Source organism: Ranitomeya imitator, chromosome 10, assembly GCF_032444005.1.
Source record: "Ranitomeya imitator isolate aRanImi1 chromosome 10, aRanImi1.pri, whole genome shotgun sequence".
In the NCBI taxonomy this organism is placed as follows: Eukaryota; Metazoa; Chordata; class Amphibia; order Anura; family Dendrobatidae; genus Ranitomeya; species Ranitomeya imitator.
Window position 1 is genome coordinate 102920192 of NC_091291.1, and position 17913 is coordinate 102938104.

General features: G+C 43.3%; 1 protein-coding gene across 8 annotated transcripts in view; it reads left to right on the forward strand.

Annotated features, from left to right (window-relative positions):
- The first annotated feature begins 2767 nt into the window (after positions 1–2767).
- CHD5 (chromodomain helicase DNA binding protein 5) overlaps positions 2768–17913 on the forward strand; it is a 164400-nt gene continuing 149254 nt past the window's right edge. For all 8 annotated transcript variants that reach the window (XM_069741816.1, XM_069741811.1, XM_069741817.1 and 5 more), the window contains exon 1: positions 2768–2942. In XM_069741816.1, coding sequence (XP_069597917.1) covers positions 2879–2942 — 64 coding nt within the window. In that variant the 5' untranslated portion in view covers positions 2768–2878. The remainder of the gene's footprint in view (positions 2943–17913) is intronic.

Consider the following 17913-nt stretch of genomic DNA (forward strand, 5'->3'; position numbering starts at 1 on the left):
TGGCTAAAGGTTGTGGAACCAAGTATTAGGCTGGGTTCCCATTGCGTTATGGGATCGCGTTTAACGGACAGCGTTGCACGGCGAAATTAACGCCGTGCAACGCGTCCGTTAGCGCGCCCATTCAAGGCAATGGGAACGCGCAGCACTAGCGCGTGCCATGTTCGGCACGCGCTAGCGACGCGCCGGTGTTTCCTGGCGCGCCGCGGACGCTGCTCGCAGCGTCCGAAGCGCGCCCGTGGTCCGTTCCCCGCTCTCGCAGATCGGGGATCTGCGAGAGCGGGGACGTTACCGCGACCCCAGGACGCGGCCCCATTAAAAACATTGCGTTAGCGCAACCCGCTAGCGCTAAACGGGTTGCACTAACGCAATGTGAACCTAGCCTACGGCTGAGGGTGCCAATACTTTTGTCTGGCCCATTTTTGGAGTTTTGTGTGAAATGATCAATGTTTTGCTTTTTGCTTCATTCTCTTTTGTGTTTTTTCATTTAAAACAAATTAAATGAAGATAATAATACCAAATTTGTGATTGCAATAATTTTCAGGAAGAAAATGAGTATTATCTGACAGAATTGCAGGGGTGTCAATACTTTTGGCCATGACTGTAGATAGATAATAGATGATAGATAGATAGATAGAAAGATAATAGATAGATGGATGGATAGTAAACAAAAAGGGAAACCGCACAAAAAGATGTAAAAAAAAGGACTTTAATGCCCTGCGATGGATAGATAGATATGAGATAGATTGAAAATAGATTTGCTGCTAATGGATCAGTAAAGCCACGGTTTTTTACTTTGTTTTTTTGGAGTGCTGCTTGTTTTGTAATGATTTTCTATTTTTGAGGTTTTCTACATCACCTTTACAAGTTCTATTGCACTCATTTTTTTGGGGTAGTGCTGCCAATTTTTTTTTTTTAACCCCTTACCGGCATCGGACGTACTATACCGTCCGATGCCGGCTCCCCTGCTTTGATGCAGGGCTCCGCGGTGAGCCCGCACCAAAGCCGGGACATGTCAGCTGTTTTGAACAGCTGACATGTGCCCGTAATAGGCGCGGGCAGAATCGCGATCTGCCCGCACCTATTAACTAGTTAAATGCCGCTGTCAAACGCAGACAGCGGCATTTAACTACCGCTTCCGGCCGGGCGGCCGGAAATGACGTCATCGCCGACCCCCGTCACATGTCCGGGGGTCGGCGATGCGTCTCCATTGTAGCCATAGAGGTCCTTGAGACCTCTATGGTTACTGATTGCCCGTCGCTGTGAGCGCCACCCTGTGGTCGGCGCTCACAGCACACGTGCAATTCTGCTACATAGCAGCGATCAGCAGATCGCTGCTATGTAGCACAGCCGATCGTGCTGTGCCTGCTTCTAGCCTCTCATGGAGGCTATTGAAGCATGGCAAAAGTTAAAAAAAAAAGTTTAAAAAAATGTGAAAAAAATAAAAAAAACATAAAAGTTTAAATCACCCCCCTTTCGCCCCAATCAAAATAAATCAATAAAAAAAATATCAAATCTACGCATATTTGGTATCGCCGCGCTCAGAATTGCCCGATCTATCAAATAAAAAAAAGTATTAACCTGATCGCTAAACAGCGTAGCGGGAAAAAAACTCGAAACGCCAGAATTACGTTTTTTTGGTCGCCGCGACATTGCATTAAAATGCAATAACGGGCGATCAAAAGAACGTATCTGCACCGAAATGCTATCATTAAAAACGTCATCTCGGCACGCAAAAAATAAGCCCTCAACCGACCCCAGATCACGAAAAATGGAGACGATACGAGTATCGGAAAATGGCGCAATTTTTTTTTTTTTTAGCAAAGTTTGGAATTTTTTTTCACCACTTAGATAAAAAATAACCTAGTCATGTTTGGTGTCTATGAACTCGTAATGACCTGGAGAATCATAATGGCAGGTCATTTTTAGCATTTAGTGAACCTAGCAAAAAAGCCAAACAAAAAACCAATGTGGGATTGCACTTTTTTTGCAATTTCACCGCACTTGGAATTTTTTTCCCGTTTTCTAGTACACGACATGCTAAAACCAATGATGTCGTTCAAAAGTACAACTCGTCCCGCAAAAAATAAGCCCTCACATGGCCAAATTGACGGAAAAATAAAAAAGTTATGGCTCTGGGAAGGAGGGGAGCGAAAAACGAACACGGAAAAACGAAAAATCCCCCGGTCATGAAGGGGTTAAATTATGTTAGGGGATAGATAGATACTAGATAGATACATAATGGATAGATGATAGATATTAGATAGAAGTGATGACTATACTTTGTGCTTCCATGTGAGGATGATGATGGCCCTCCCATTGATTGCACTGTGGCGCCCATCATCCTGTCCGGGGGGAGTGGTAGTGCCATGTAATCACTGTGCCCTGGCTGCACCTTCACCCTCGGCAGCACACACATTAGTCTCCTGATCGCCCCCATTAGCAGTGCACTGGGGGACCCCTGAGCCCCTTTTTCTGCGGCACTAACTAGTCCTGAACTTGGTCACCTCTGGCATCACTACTAACTAGTTGTGCCAAAATTATGGGATGTGGTTGCCTGAGCAACCAGACTGGACGTCACAATCTGGGCATGTGTATTCCATTTTTGTCTCTTTCTCTCTCTTTTATTTTCAGGCAGGAGGGAGAGAAGGAAGGGGGGATATTATTTCCCTAAATAAAAGAAATCAGCAGCCATCTTTCCTAAAAGAAACAAAAAAACAAAAACCAGAAAACCCAAATTCCAACCCTCACCCCCTTGTGCACCGCCCGATCAGTGCATGCTTGGAAGCCCACCTCCTGGCATCCCATGGGTTAAGAGCCGGGGTGCAAAGAAAGGATCACGATTGCAAAATAAACTGCAGTCAATCAGGGGGAGGGGGCCATGAGAGGGCCACTGGGGAATGAAGAGGATCCGATGGAGGAGATGGGAAATGAAGACATGTCAGGTAATGCCAGCTGCACACTGCACCGGGCGATGCGTGCGGGGGAGCGGGCACCGGACTGGGCGCCTGCTGCGGGCGGTGGGTGTCAACGGCCGGCTGCGAACGAGGAGGGAGGGCGCAGAAAACCACACACTTTACGATTGTTCTTTAGTTTAAAGTTTTGCTCTGTGGGGAAATCTCATGCAGAAGGGCGCCAAAGGAAAAAAAAAAAGAGAATGCTTGGTTGGTATTTGTAGCCCAAGGGGGTCATATCATCAGGGGGCTAATTCTAGAAAAAAAAAATGATTCTATGTGTCCACTTTGATTTATTTGTGTTAATGCACCTATAGATGTGTATATATCAACAGATTAGGCAAAATGGCTGGGATCTGCTTTGTGTTACTGCATGCATGTAATTTATGCACTCACAGGGTCTCTAGATGTCACTGGCTATAACTGTGTATTTGTCTCAGCATCCTTGTAATTAGCACTGGTGCAGTCACTCAGATCCTATTTAAATGAATGAAATCTCTCTCTATATATAATCTCAGATGATAATTCTATGTTGTGTTGATTTGCAATCCTGCATCATCATCATCGCATTGTTAAACCATGGTGATCTGCGACATCTTTGGTCCTGTGTGCATCCACATATTAAATATGAGCATTTCCCCGTGCAATGTGCTGCATCACTTATGGCATCGTTCCCTTTATTTGCATCCAAATAGGAATATATTGTGTAAATTTCATTGTTTTATTACGCCTGTCCGCTCTTTGTGCATATAATATTTATATAAGGATGTTTATAAATGGATAATACAAAGTCATTCTTGATACGCTGTGATGTTGTGAATGGTGGGTTGCCTTCCCGGCTACATCTACTCCTGTGTTTCCCCCTCCATGTGCGTAGATTGAAAAAAAAAAAAAAATCGTAGACTGAGACTTATAAGTGACTAGGAAAGCAGTTGGTTGGGATTACATCTCTGACCCCAAGTGTTGGGTTTGGACTGTATAGGATAAAATATGGTTGTGGCCCTTTAAGTCTTGCAGGGAAAGGGTTAAAGTTTCATAGTGAGCTTATTAGGTTTTAATTGCATGAATTATTGATAGTTTGCTATATACATCTGGATGTATAAGGAAATGGACAGTGAAAAAATGACTGTAAAAAAACCCCTATATTTCCATGTGAACCTCACTGTGTAATTGGCCTCTCCCCTCTCCTCGTAGGTACAACATTGAAATTCTATTGTGACGTCACAATACTGTGAGGTGGGAGGATGTTTGTGGTCACGTAATGTCTGGCTCATATTTCTGCAAGTTTTCTAAATTATCTTCTATCAGACTGGTAAAAAAAAAAACTGTTTTGGGGGAAAGTTTCATGTACTTCTGGGAAAGCTGGGTAGTACGGGCACCTATAGCGTCCACAGGGGTAGTTATTGTTTTTTTTAGGAATATTGATGACATTGAACGAGGCCACTACTACAACAAACGAGGAGGTGCAGATCCATCCCTTCTAGACTCCCGAACGGAATATTTGATAATTGATATTTAGTTTAAAGGGTTATTCCCAAAATATTAAGTTATCGCCTATCCGTACTTGTTGACCCGGGGCATGTAGCTATCCTGAGAACGGAGTTTCGCTGAGCCCCGGTATGAATGGAACGGATGCGCACATGCTAGAACGGAGCTTCATTCGTTGTTTGTGCGCTTGACCCCCTCTGCTCCGATCCGTTCTCTGGATCCATAGGGGTCCAAGCTGTCGGACCCCTAGTCCATTGTATGGATAGTGGTAGTGATAAAGCTGCGATAATGGGAGATGTTGGTTGGCGCTCAATCCACTACACCGATATCCAGAGATTGATGTTGCTCAACTGACGGAGAAGATGGTTCTTTTCGAAACGCTTTGTGGTCTTCAGAACAGTTATGGCGCAAGTGTGTATCGGAGTAATGGATTGAGCGCCGACCAACAACTCACATTATCTGAGCTTCATCACTGCCACTATCCATACAGTGGGGAATAACTTGCTAATCACTAGGGGTCCAACCACTGGAATGGAGCAGAGGTGGCAAGTGCTCGGCTACTTCCAGGCAGCAAATGAAGCTCCCTTGTAGCACATCTTTATATTGTCTTATTTATTAATCATTATAGAAATATAAACCAATAACGCTCCCCCCAGATAACATACCAGAATAAACTACGTACATATTTTAATATATCACATATATCCTGAATTGACTGACATTCAAGAGTCGGCCCTGAACTTTATGACCTTAAGCTACCCCTTAATCGGGAATACTGTAACATTCTAACCTAGAACCATTAATTGCCATAACCTATCTCTCATCAATACATCAGATGGACGGCTTGGAACCAGGGCTGTGGAGTCAGTAAGCCAAACCTCCAACTCCGACTCCTCAATTTCCATCGACTCCGACTCCACGACTCCACAGCCCTGCTTGGAACATTCAACCAGGGTCCCCATATATTTTCAGATTTTTTTTATTCCTTTTCCTTTCTATATACCCTCTTTTCCAACCATATGTTATCATTTATTCTATTTATTAATTCATTGATTGACGGAGGCTGAGCATCCAACCGATGCAATGCAATTAGTTTGCGAGCTTGGTATAGTATTCCTGATAATCCAATAGCTAACGGGGATTCAAAATCTATTGACTCTTCCAGATACCCCAACACACACATCTTGGGGTCCGCCGAATTTGTACCCCGCAATTCCATTGTATTAGACCAGGGTATTTGTTCAATATGAGCCCAAACAACTACATTCCCAAAACACGTGCATTAAAGTTGCGTCCTCCGACCCACATCTATCTAGGGCATTCCGCATTTGCGCAAACCCCAATTTTAAAAAGGAAGCTTGTGTTGTGTACACCCTATGGATGAGGTCTATCTGTGAGAGTCTCTGAGTATCACATGGGGACAGTCTAGGAATATGCTCCAACAACTCCTTCCATGGCTCTTCCTTAATCTGCCCCACATCCCCTTCCCATTTCTATCCAATTATGGCCACTGGAACGGGACTGCAGTAGTTGCTGATATATTCTAGACGTTACACTAGTCGTATATTTTGCAGATGCTAATGCCTCAAGTGAGTAACTTTTTTTAATAGCGTTTGCTGCATCACAAATTTGGAATTCGTGTCTCAATTGTAGGTATTGGAAAAAGGAAACCCAGGAAAGTCCATACTCTTGTTTGAAGTTTAGTGAAGATCTTAATTGTACCAATTTCTAGTAAATTTTCCACTGTTTGTATTCCCGTCACCTCCCATCCCCCAAGTCCCTTTAATTTGCCAAACTCCGCCAATTTATGATTATTCCATGAATAATGGAATAAATTTGGAACAACCGGTATTTCCAAACAGTGTCTTAGCCCTATCCCACGCCTTGTACATTAGTGCTAAAGTTGGTCTATCTTTGTCCAGGCACCACCCCTCTAAAATGTGAATAGGTGAAAAGCATTTCTTGCCTTACCCATAGAATCCCTTGTTTCTCAGCCTTGAAAATGCTACATCTGTGAAGCTATAAAGTATATCCACGGATCTGGTATCACCAACCTACCCCCTGTTTTCTCTCTCTGGAGTGTTAGTAACTTAATTCTTACAATACGCTTTCACCAAATTAGTTCTCGAAACAATGTCTGCACTTTAGGAAATATGGAAGGAGGGGTCCAGCAATCCGTTGCATTTCTGACGGGGCTCTGCCAATCTCTGTTCTCGGTTCGCTGCATGTCCCAACGGTCTACAAGTATAAATTGGTGATAACTTGCTATTTGGCAAATATTCCATTCGGGAGTCTATAAAAGAGCAGTATGCACCTCCTTGTTCTTCTTAATGGGAGTTGTTGGTCAGCACACAATCCACTACACCGAAATCTAAAGATTGGTGTTATTTACCCGACGAAGACTATTCATCTTCGAAACGCGTTGTAGTCTTGAACCTTCAATAAAGTTCTGCTGCAAGTGGATATCGGTGTAATGGATTGAGTGCTGACCAACGACTCCTATTACGGTACATCAGCTTTATCATTACCATTCCCCTGTCTTCCTAACCTGGCAACCGACCATTTACATACAGGCTCCTTTTGGATGTCATTCTCCTTTTAACTACATAAAGTGGAAGATATTGACTCCACACTCCTTTATTCCTACAGTGATGCCCTATGAAGCTCATTCTCTTTTTTTCTTTTCTTTTTTTTTGTGTGTTGATACTGTTATATGGGTAAAGGATATATTTTTTACTTTGGTAATAATACTTTAAAGGGTTTACTGTCCTTGGACATTTACTCGTGGACCGCTCATTTTGTATGAGAGACAGTCAACTGCATCCCACCTGAGTGTTCGACTGTTTTTTTTTTACCTCTCATAGAAGTCAACGTAGAGAATTGTACGTGACTGGCCACCTCTCCATCCATTTTCCACCTGATTGAGACCTGTTTTTAGATGATGCATGCACTATAGGTGAGACTCGCATCTGTGGATAAGCCATAAATGTGTAAGGTTCACACTAGGTTTTATTTCCGGTGTTTTTTGAGCGAATGCGCTCCGGAAAACGCTAAAAACAAAGTGCTCACAAAAGGCTCAAAAGAATATTCCTATTAATTTCTATGATTGATAAAACAACTCGCTGTTCAGTCTTTTACCGCTTCTGGTTTCAAAAGATGCCAAGCGGTTAAATTTAAGTAACCCAACGATTTTTCCGGTATTTTCCATTTGGAAGACGCTCCATACTTTACAATAGAAGTCAATGGGAAGGATAAAAAAAAAATGCCCCGAAAAAACCGGGGCCTGTTTTTAATGTTTTGTCAGTGTATTCGCATCAAAAACACGTGTGACGTATTAGTTTTATTAATTTTATTCACTTAAAATCCCCTAGAAAATCTTTTCAAAAAAATTGTTTACAGAGAAACAAAAATTGCTTCAGGATGGCCACAAGACCGGTGTTGGCCAAAGTCGCAGGTTAGCCCTGGCCCAAGAGTTAATAGGATTTACTACTGAAAAATCTGCAATAAATACAATCACTTATTGGATGGAATTCATCACTCGTGTAAGAAAAGTTCATATTTTTAGTCAGGTTATACTTTCACCACCATTTTGTAAAACATTATCGTGGCTTTGTGTGAGGTGTGTGACCAAATGCGGCCCGGCAAATTTAACATAATTTTTTTGCCTCAAATTGATGTAAGCTATATCCGAAATCTAATTCAGCTCCAATCTGACTGAGACTTCTGTGTTTTTTTTGACCGGATAGCCCAAAAATATGCTAATCCCCTCATGAGGTCATTTTAAAAATGGTTAACAAGTGTTCTGAAGCTGAAACCTGTTTTTGTTACCCATAGCAACCAATCACAGAGGAGCTTTCATTTTTTATCAGCAGTATGCAAAATGAAAGCTGCGCTGTGAATGGTTGCTATGAGCAACAAAAGACAAATTGTTTTTCTTAAATAATAATTTCATTAATCTGTACAAAAGATGACCGGCTGCTATCAGTGCCATGAGCACTGGATTGGTTCTTATCTGCTGTTTGTGCAATTTCCGCCATATATACGTGTACTTGTAACCAGGCCCGATTTTTGACAGGACAACCCTGTGATTTAGGGCACGGTTTAGAAAAATCATACCCAAAAGTAGTTGTTCTGCTTTGTTCTGGGGTGGGGTGTACATTTCCCAAATTTTGCTTTGGTCATTTTATAAATATGTTCGCATGAAGAAGAGTTTCTTTACAGCCATGTTTGTACCCACCACCAAGGGCATCGAAAGTATCTAGAAGAGCGTGAGAAAGTGACCGATGCCCATCAGTGTGACCACAACAGCCACCTTTAGACATTACATCAGGGAACTACAATGGCTTTATATTATTTTCTTATCATAAATGTCTATATGTCTGCGGAACCGTGATATGTACCTTGTAGACAGGGGCGTAGTTGGGGAGTTGTCTGTTAGAATTCAGAGGTCCCCAACTCCAGTCCTCAAGGCCCACCAACATGTCATGTTTTCAGGATTTCCTTAGTCTTGCCCAGGTAATAATTGCATCACCTGTGCAATGCAAAGGAAATCCTGAAAACATGACCTGTTGGTGGGCCTTGAGGACTGGAGTTGGGGACCTCTGTGTTAGATTATATGGGTCTGCTGGGTCCAAGAGGATCCATGGTGCTGAAGAGCCTCTTTGATTTGGCTAGGAAACCAAACTGAACCACTGTACTATTTGAAGGAAAGCCTAGCACTGCTTATAGGAATAGTGGTGCCTTCGGATTAACGAGGACCTGTTACCGGTTCAAAAGTGGCCAGTTTTTGCTCTTGTTTTATTCTTGCTGATTTCCTCAGTATTCCTCCATTATTATTTTTTTAATATACAGTACAGATCCAGAGATATGTGCCTTTTTATCAAGGCTATGCCAAACCACTGACTCTGACTCCTCAATTTCCCTGACTTCGAACTCTGACTCCACAGCGCTGCCTCACTACTGAGCATGTACATAAAGTGCAGCACAGATTCATCTAAACTAAAAGCCGAGATCCTTAGATCAGGAACACAACAGACATTTATGGGACATTTTATTACTTTCACAAATTATTGTCAAAACATTTACATCTCATCCTGCAATGAACTACTGAACCCAGTTTTTTATATATATTAAAGGAGGGAGTCTGTCCATGTGTGCAGCTCCCGTTCCCAGTAATGCCTTTCAAAATGACCCCAGATGACGTAGGATCACGCGAGACCGCTACGTCATCACAGGTCATTGTTGCAAAGCATCACTGGGAATGGGAGCTGGCGGGAGCATCGCTAAGACCTGGGCTGAATCCGAGGGCCGCCAGAAGGTGAGTATATAACTGTTTTTTATTTTAATTCTTTTTTTTTAACAGGGATATGGTGCCCACACTGCTATATACTACGTGGCTGAGCTATATACTATGTGGCTGTGCTATATACTATTTGGGCTGTGCTATATACTACGTGGCTGTGTTATATACTATGTGGCTGTGCTATATACTATGTGGGCTGTGTTATATGCTACATGGGCTGTTATATGCTACGTGGCTGTGCTATATACTACGTGGCTGTCTTATATACTATGTGGCTGTGTTGCATACTATGTGGGCTGTGCTATATACTAGTGGGCTGTGTTATATGCTATGTGGCTGTGCTATATGCTGCGTGGCTGTGCTATATACTTTGTGGCTGTGCTATATACTTTGTGGCTGTGCTATATACTACGTGGCTGTGCTATATGCTACGTGGCTGTGTTATATACTATGTGGGCTGTGTTATATGCTACTTGGCTGTGCTATATACTACGTGGGCTGTGTTATATGCTACGTGGCTGTGCTATATTCTGCTATATGCTGCATGGCTGTGCTATATACTATGTGGCTATGCTATATACTACGTGGCTGTGCTATATACTATGTGGCTGTGCTATATACTACGTGGGCTGTGTTATATACTTCGTGGCTGTGCTATGTGCTACGTGGGCTGTATTATATGCTATGTGGCTGTGCTATATACTACGTGGTTGTGCTATATACTACGTGGCTGTGCTATATGCTACCCATTTTGCACTTTTAGAAATGTTCTACGTTAATACTTTCTAATGTTTACTTTAAAAAGTTTTCCATTAAAAAAAATTGTCATCTTCAGTGCAGTTTTTTCTTTGCAGCAAGTTTAGCTAATAATAATATACCTACTGGTAACTGAGGAAGAGGGAGTAGGTCACAAAAATTTGCATATAGGGGGTTGACTTATATAAAGCCCCTCTGCTGGTATTGTAGAATTTACAATAGCTATCACTCATGTAAGAAGTGAAATCTGGCATTGTACTATACCTATATTTCTCTGCTGTATCTGTGCATCATGAATCGTGGTATGTGTTAAAGGGGGGGGCCCTGAGACTCTTTTGCCCGGGGCCCTCAAAAACCTGGAGCCGGCCCTGGTATTAATCAAAGAGCAGGTAACACCCATGGGTGTGTAATGTAGTCAGCGTTTCACATATTGTGCCTCAAGGCGTTTCCCCCTCCAGATGAAGGTTCCTCAGGAGGCTCATGGAGAAAAATGGCAAATGTTCATTTCAGCTTCAAATGCGAGTGAAGAGTCCTCAGATAGACGCAGGTATAAATATCCCCTAATTGATGACATCACACCATTAATGGTCACTAGTGGTTGCAGTTCAGTTTATGTTTTTGCCCTCTATATGCTCCTGCGCATGCGTACAATATATGTGCGCATGTGTATACATGCAGTCACTGACACAGGGAATGATTTTTTGTACATTTTTGCACATACTGCTTGTATTTGTAGCATAGTTTCATTTCCCATTGATCCATTATATTTACTGATGACCAGCACGGCTTTTGGTATATAATGATTATAATCTGCATAAGTATCATTATGGCCTATTGAGGGCTCAGCAGGACCAGCTGTCGCTGAGCGAGGCGCCATTTGCGCTACATCTATGGTGCCAACCTTCGCGGTCAGTTAGGATTAATTGTAGGGACTACATTTAGGGCAATATTAGTGTGATCCTATAATTTTTGCATGAGATTATCCTGGGTTCATAGAACTGGCCCTCTTTTTTACTTTGTTTTTTACACTGTTGGTGTTTGGCTATGGTAATTTTTATATATTACTAAAGGTGTACTATTTTTAAAGGGCATATTTATGTTAGACATGATTTAAGATCCACATATACAGTGGGGAAAATTAGTATTTCATACATTGCTGATTTTGCAAGTTTTCCCACCTACAAAAAATGGAGAGGTCTGTAATTTTTATCGTAGGTACACTTCACCTGTGAGACAGAATCTGGTCAGATGAGACAAAAATAGAACTTTTTGGTATCAACTGCACTCGCCATGTTTGGAGGAAGAAAAGAAGGATGAGTACAACTCCAAGAACACCGTCCCAACCCAGAAGCATGGTGGGAGACTAATTGACTGCACCGTATTGAAGGGAGAATGGATGGGGTTATGTATCATGTGATTTTGGCCAACAACCTCCTTCCCTCCCTCAGTAAGGGCATTGAAGATGGGTCGTGGCTGGGTCTTCAAGCATGACAATGACCCGAAACACACAGCCAGGGCAAATAAGGAGTGGCGCAAAAAGAAGCATTTCAAGTTCCTGGAGTGGCCTAGCCAGTCACCAGTCCTGAACCCAATAGAAAATCTTTGGAGGGAGCTGAAACTCAATGTTGCCCAGCGACAGCCTGAAACCTGAAAGATCTGGAGAAGATCAGTATGGAGGAGTGGGCCAAAATCCCTTCTGCAGTGTATGCAAACTTGGTTCAGAACTACAGGAAACGTCTGACCTCTGTAATTTCAAATAAAAGTTTCTATACCAAATATTAAATTCTGTTTTTCTATTGTAGCAAATACTTATTTCCTGCAAGAAAACGCAAATTAATTACGGTATGTAAAAATCATACAATGTGATTTTCTGGATTTTTTTTTTTTAGATTTTGTCTCTCACAGTTGAAGTGTACCAACAATACAAATTAAAGGGAACCTGTCACCCCGTTTTTTCAGATTGAGATAAAAATACTGTTAAATAGGGCCTGCGCTGTGCGTTACAATAGTGTATGTAGTGTACCCTGATTCCCCACCTATGCTGCGAAATACATTACCAAAGTCACCGTTTTCGCCTGTCAATCAGGCTGGTCAGGTCAGGTGGGCGTGGTGACATCGCTGTTTCTTCCCCAGCTTTCCGTTGGTGACGTTGTGGTGTGCGCATGTCCAAGTGCCGAATCCACTGCGTGCAGGTGAAGAAAAAGTGCGCGATCTGCGCTATTACCCTTGTCATCGGTGGGGGCGGCGCAGATAGAGATCGTGGCGGCCATTTTCCCAAAGCCAAGTTTGCATCTCGGCTTCAGGAAAATGGCCGCCGCGATCTCCATCTGCGCACGCGCGGCATCCCGCGGCCATTTTCCTGAAGCCCCGTGCAGCAGAGCACTCCATCTGCGCACGCGCGGCCTCAGGAAGATGGCCGCCCCCACCGATGACAAGGGTAATAGCGCAGATTGCGCGTTTTTTCTTCACCTGCACGCAGTGGATTCGGCACTTGGACATGCGCACACCACTACGCCACCAACGGAAAGCTGGGGAAGAAACAGCGATGTCACCACGCCCACCCGACCTGACCAGCCTGATTGACAGGCGAAAACGGCGACTTTGGTAATGTATTTCGCAGCATAGGTGGGGAATCGGGGTACACTACATACACTATTGTAACGCACAGCGCAGGCCCTATTTAACAGTATTTTTTATCTCAATCTGAAAAAACGGGGTGACAGGTTCCCCTTAAAAAACACACAAATTGAGCTTAACTTGAGTTGGTACACATGCAGAAGTTAAACGCATGTTCACATTGGCCACAAAGCATTAAAACCTACAAGAGAAAAAAGTAAGCAAAAACCCTTATGTAACTAAGTAAAAAAGCAAAAGTGCATTTAAATAACACAGAGTTTTTAGTAATACAGTTTTTTTTTAATCAAAAAATAGCACAAAAGTCATCCCACCGCATCAAGGTAACTCTGATAAGGACAGTCCTACCCTGTCTAATATTAAAACCTTACCAAGTGTCAATGTTGACCTCAGTGTGAATAAGGGCAGACAAAGTGATTACTAAAAACACTGTAATACAAATTACAGACCTCTCCATTCTTTGTAGGTGGTAAAACTTGAAAAATCTGCAGTGTATCAAAAACTTATTTTTCCCACTGTACCTTAGAGGGAATCTCACCACTTTTTTGGGCTACCAGGTAAAAATATCATTCAATTTAGTGTCACCTATGCATTACACAAGTACTTTTGATAACCCTTGACTCCCCTCGTATGATCCATAAATACCTTTTTTATTCCTCCTGCACTGTATGTTAATATGGTTGGTCTGGTCCGATGGGCGTGGCTTATTTTCAGTCTCTCCCCTCCTCGCTTGCTCTACTTATTCCTTTCGGTGAATTTCTGCGATCAAGTAGAGTTTGCGCGCAGTGCGCATTTAAATAGCCTCTGGCATGTGTGAAGAAAATCATTATTGCGCATGCGCAATACTGTTTTTTAGCTTTTCGGCACAGCTGGAATGGCATCAGCACCGGAGGTGAGTATAAGTGTTATTATTTAGAGGGAGCCTGTCACCCCCAAAATCGAAGTTGAGCTAAGCCCACCGGCATCAGGGGCATTCTGGAATGCTGTAAATAAGCCCCCGATGTATCCTGAAAGATGAGAAAAAGAGGTTAGATTATACTCACCCAGGGTCGCTCCCGGTACGATGGGCGGTCCGTTCCGGGGCCTCCCATCTTTTTACGATGACGTCCTTTTCTTGTCTTCACGCTGCGGCTCCGGCGCAGGCGTACTTTGTCTGCCCTGTTGAGGGCAGAGCAAAGTACTGCAGTGCGCAGGCGCCGGGCCTCTCTGACCTCGCAGCGTGAAGACCAGATGACATCATCGTAAGAAGATGAGAGGCCCCGGACTGGACCGCGATGCCTATCGGACCGGACCGCAGCGGGACCGCCCCTGGGTGCGTATAATCTAACCTCTTTTTCTCGTCTTTCAGGATACATCGGGGGCTTATCTACAGCATTACAGAATGCATTACAGAATGCTGTAGATAAGCCCCTGATGCTGGTAGGCTTAGCTCACCTTCGATTTTGAGGGTGACAGGTTCCCTTTAACTTGGGGAACTATAGGGATTCAGAAGGGGTTTTCCGATTAGTGGACAATTTCTTTAATAGTTTTAACGCTATCATTGTTTGAAGAAAAGCAAGGAATTTATAAAGTCTACAAGTAAAAAGCGGCTGCAATTATTAATGAAAGTTAATTGTGAAATTAATGCACAAATGAAGCTGTGCTCAGAGTTTGACATTCTTTTTAATTCAAGTAATAGTCCTGTGAGATTCTCTTATTATAAGTGGAGTAACATTCTGATAATCTGGCAATTTGGGAATTTAGCAAATTATGGATAATTATCGTGAACAACATATTCCAATCCACATACAATTCCTCGCACGTCTAGGTGTAGATGTTGGATTTTGTTTCCAGATCTTTTGGCTTCTTCTTCTTGTACCTCTGATCTGGAGCTTAATTTCTGTTGTTTGTAAATGACCTTTATTGTTCTGACAGTGTGAACGTGTGCGATGCAGATGTCCTGGGCTCCAGCTGATTAATGAATGTTCTGCTAAATTGTCTAGACTGAAATCAGGAGACATAATTAATACCCAGGGTGGGAAATGGGAAAGCGTCATAGACGGCAACTGCAGAACGGAGGAGAAAAAAAAAACACAACTGTGATGATGCTACAGAAGACCAAAATTACAGAAAGCATCCTACGTTTAAACCATTAAATGGAAATGTGGAATTTGCCAGAACACACAATGGGCAAGGGTTTCGTGTTTCTTCTACCCCTTTTTTCTTACAGTGCTCCATAACAGTGCGGCAGGGCACGGAGACACGATCTCCCTGCTCTGCCACTATGGGGTCCGTGAGCCGGGGGAGGGTGGTGCCAGCACGGACACAGGGCCCTCCAGCAAGTTCACCTGTATCGGCATCTGCTGGGATCCGGTACAGAGGAAAGCAAGTCAGAGGAGGGAGCGTCAACTGACTCTTCCTCCCCCATCAGTACAGCGTCTGATGTCTCAGCGCAATTACGTCACTAAGTGGCGTCCTGTACGCTGAGATGTGCGACGCTTCAGAAGACCAGCTGGCGCTGCGGAGACCAGAGCAGCGGAGGAACAGGGAGGAGAGGTGAGTATTGTACTTTATTGTTTTTTTTTAGAACACTGTGTGCATATAAAACTGTATGGAGGGCCATTGAGGGGATGTATTATACTGTACAGACAATGGGGGGATGTATTATACTGTACAGACAATGGGAGGATGCTTTATACTGTATGGACCCTGGGGGGATATATTATATTGTATGTAACATGGGGGGGGGATATATTATGCTGTATGGACCATTGGGGGATATATTATACTGTATAGACAATGGAGGGATGCTTTATACAGTATGGACCATGGGGGGATGCATTATACTGTATGTACCATCGGGGGGATATATGATGCAGTATGGACCATGGGGGATGTATTATACTGTACAGACAATGGGGGGATGTATTATACTGTACAGACAATGGGGGGATGTATTATACTGTACAGACAATGGGGGGATGCTTTATACTGTATGGACCATGGGGGGATATATTATACTGTATGGACAATGGGGGGATGCTTTATACAGTATGGACCATGGGGGGATGCATTATACTGTATGGACCATCGGGGAAGGCAGTATACTGTATGTACCATGGGGGGGATATATTATGCTGTATGGACCATGGGGGATGTATTATACTGTACAGACAATGGGGGGATGCTTTATACAGTATGGACCATGGGTGGAGTGTATTATACATTATGTACCACGGGGGGATATATTATGCTGTATGGACCATGGGGGGATGCGTTATACTGTATGGACCATGGGGGAATGCTTTTATGCTGTATGGACCATGGGGGATGCGTTATATGGGACATGGGGTGCATTATATTATATGGGACATGGGGTGCATTATGCTGTATGGAGGACTTTGTGGGGCTATTAATATATTTGAAGGCTTACGTTGGAGTCTTTAAAGGGAACCTGTCAGCAGGATTGTGCACAGTAACCTACATACAGTATCAGGTCGTCTGCGTTATACTGAGTAAAACTATACCTTGGTTGATGAAATCCGTCTTGTGGTTGTTTCTTAATGTTTATTTTCAGTTTTTTGGTTAATGAGATTATCGTGTCTTAAGGCGGGGTTGGTCCATGTGGTGCTCTGATTAGGCATTCATAATGCAAACTGCTGACAGGTCGCTGATCCCTCTCTGACCCGCCCCCTGGTTTGCATAATGAATATCATCACATAATGTATATAAAAAAAAAACCGCTTCTGCAGGCAGTTGCTGGCCGCATGGCTAATGTGCACTTTATCCCTTTTTTTCAGATTTACTTGAGTGAGGGAAAAAAAATCATTTTGAAAATGGCGCCAGCGCAGTAGCGGCTATCGGTTTGTATATATCCGATAGCTGCTGTTGCGCCATCTTGTTGGAGAAGAAAGAAAAAGCCCCCCAGAAAGATGGCGCTGCCTGCGCAGAGGCAGCTCTCGGAGATGGCGCAGAGGCAGCTCTCGGAGATGGCGCAGGTAGCGCCATCTTGGTGGAGGACATTTTTTCTTCTCCAGCAAGATGGCGCCGCCAGTGCTTGCACAACAGCAGCTATCGGATATATACATACCGACAGTTTCTACTGCGCTGGCACCATTTTCAAAATGACTTTTCTTTTTTTTCTCCTCGCTCAAATCTGAAAAAAGGGATAAAAGTGCACATTAACCATGCAATTATGCTGCAGCGCAGGTGCCACGGCCATCTCCTGCCTGCAGGAGTTTTTTTTTTTTTAATTCAGTATGTGATGGTATTCATTATGTAAACTAGGGGGCAGGTCAGTGAGGGATCAGTGACCTGTCAGCAGGCTGCATTATGAATAGCTAATCAGAGCATGACATACACTGACCCCACCTAAGGGCACAAGCATATCATTAACTAAAAACTGAAAATAAAGATTAAACAAGAACCACAAGACTGATTTCATCACCCAGGTATCATTTTATTCAGTATAACGGCACCGACCTGACACTGTCTGTCGGAGACTGTGCATAATCCTGCTGACAGGATACTGTGTGGGGGTAATATACAGCGTGGAGAGGTGTGGAACCATTATACTACATGGAGGGCTGTGTGGGGGTCACAGTTGGGGGATCATACTATGTTGGGGTCACCATACCTTTCCAGGACAGATGCTGGGTGGGGTACAGTAGGGTCATCATACTGTCTGTGTGGACGGTACTGTGGAGGAATTCACTATGGGGGTAGCTTAAAGTTTGTGGGGTACTTTTGTTGACATCATCCTCATACTTTACAAGTGCAATGAAAGTGAAATCTAGGGCTTGA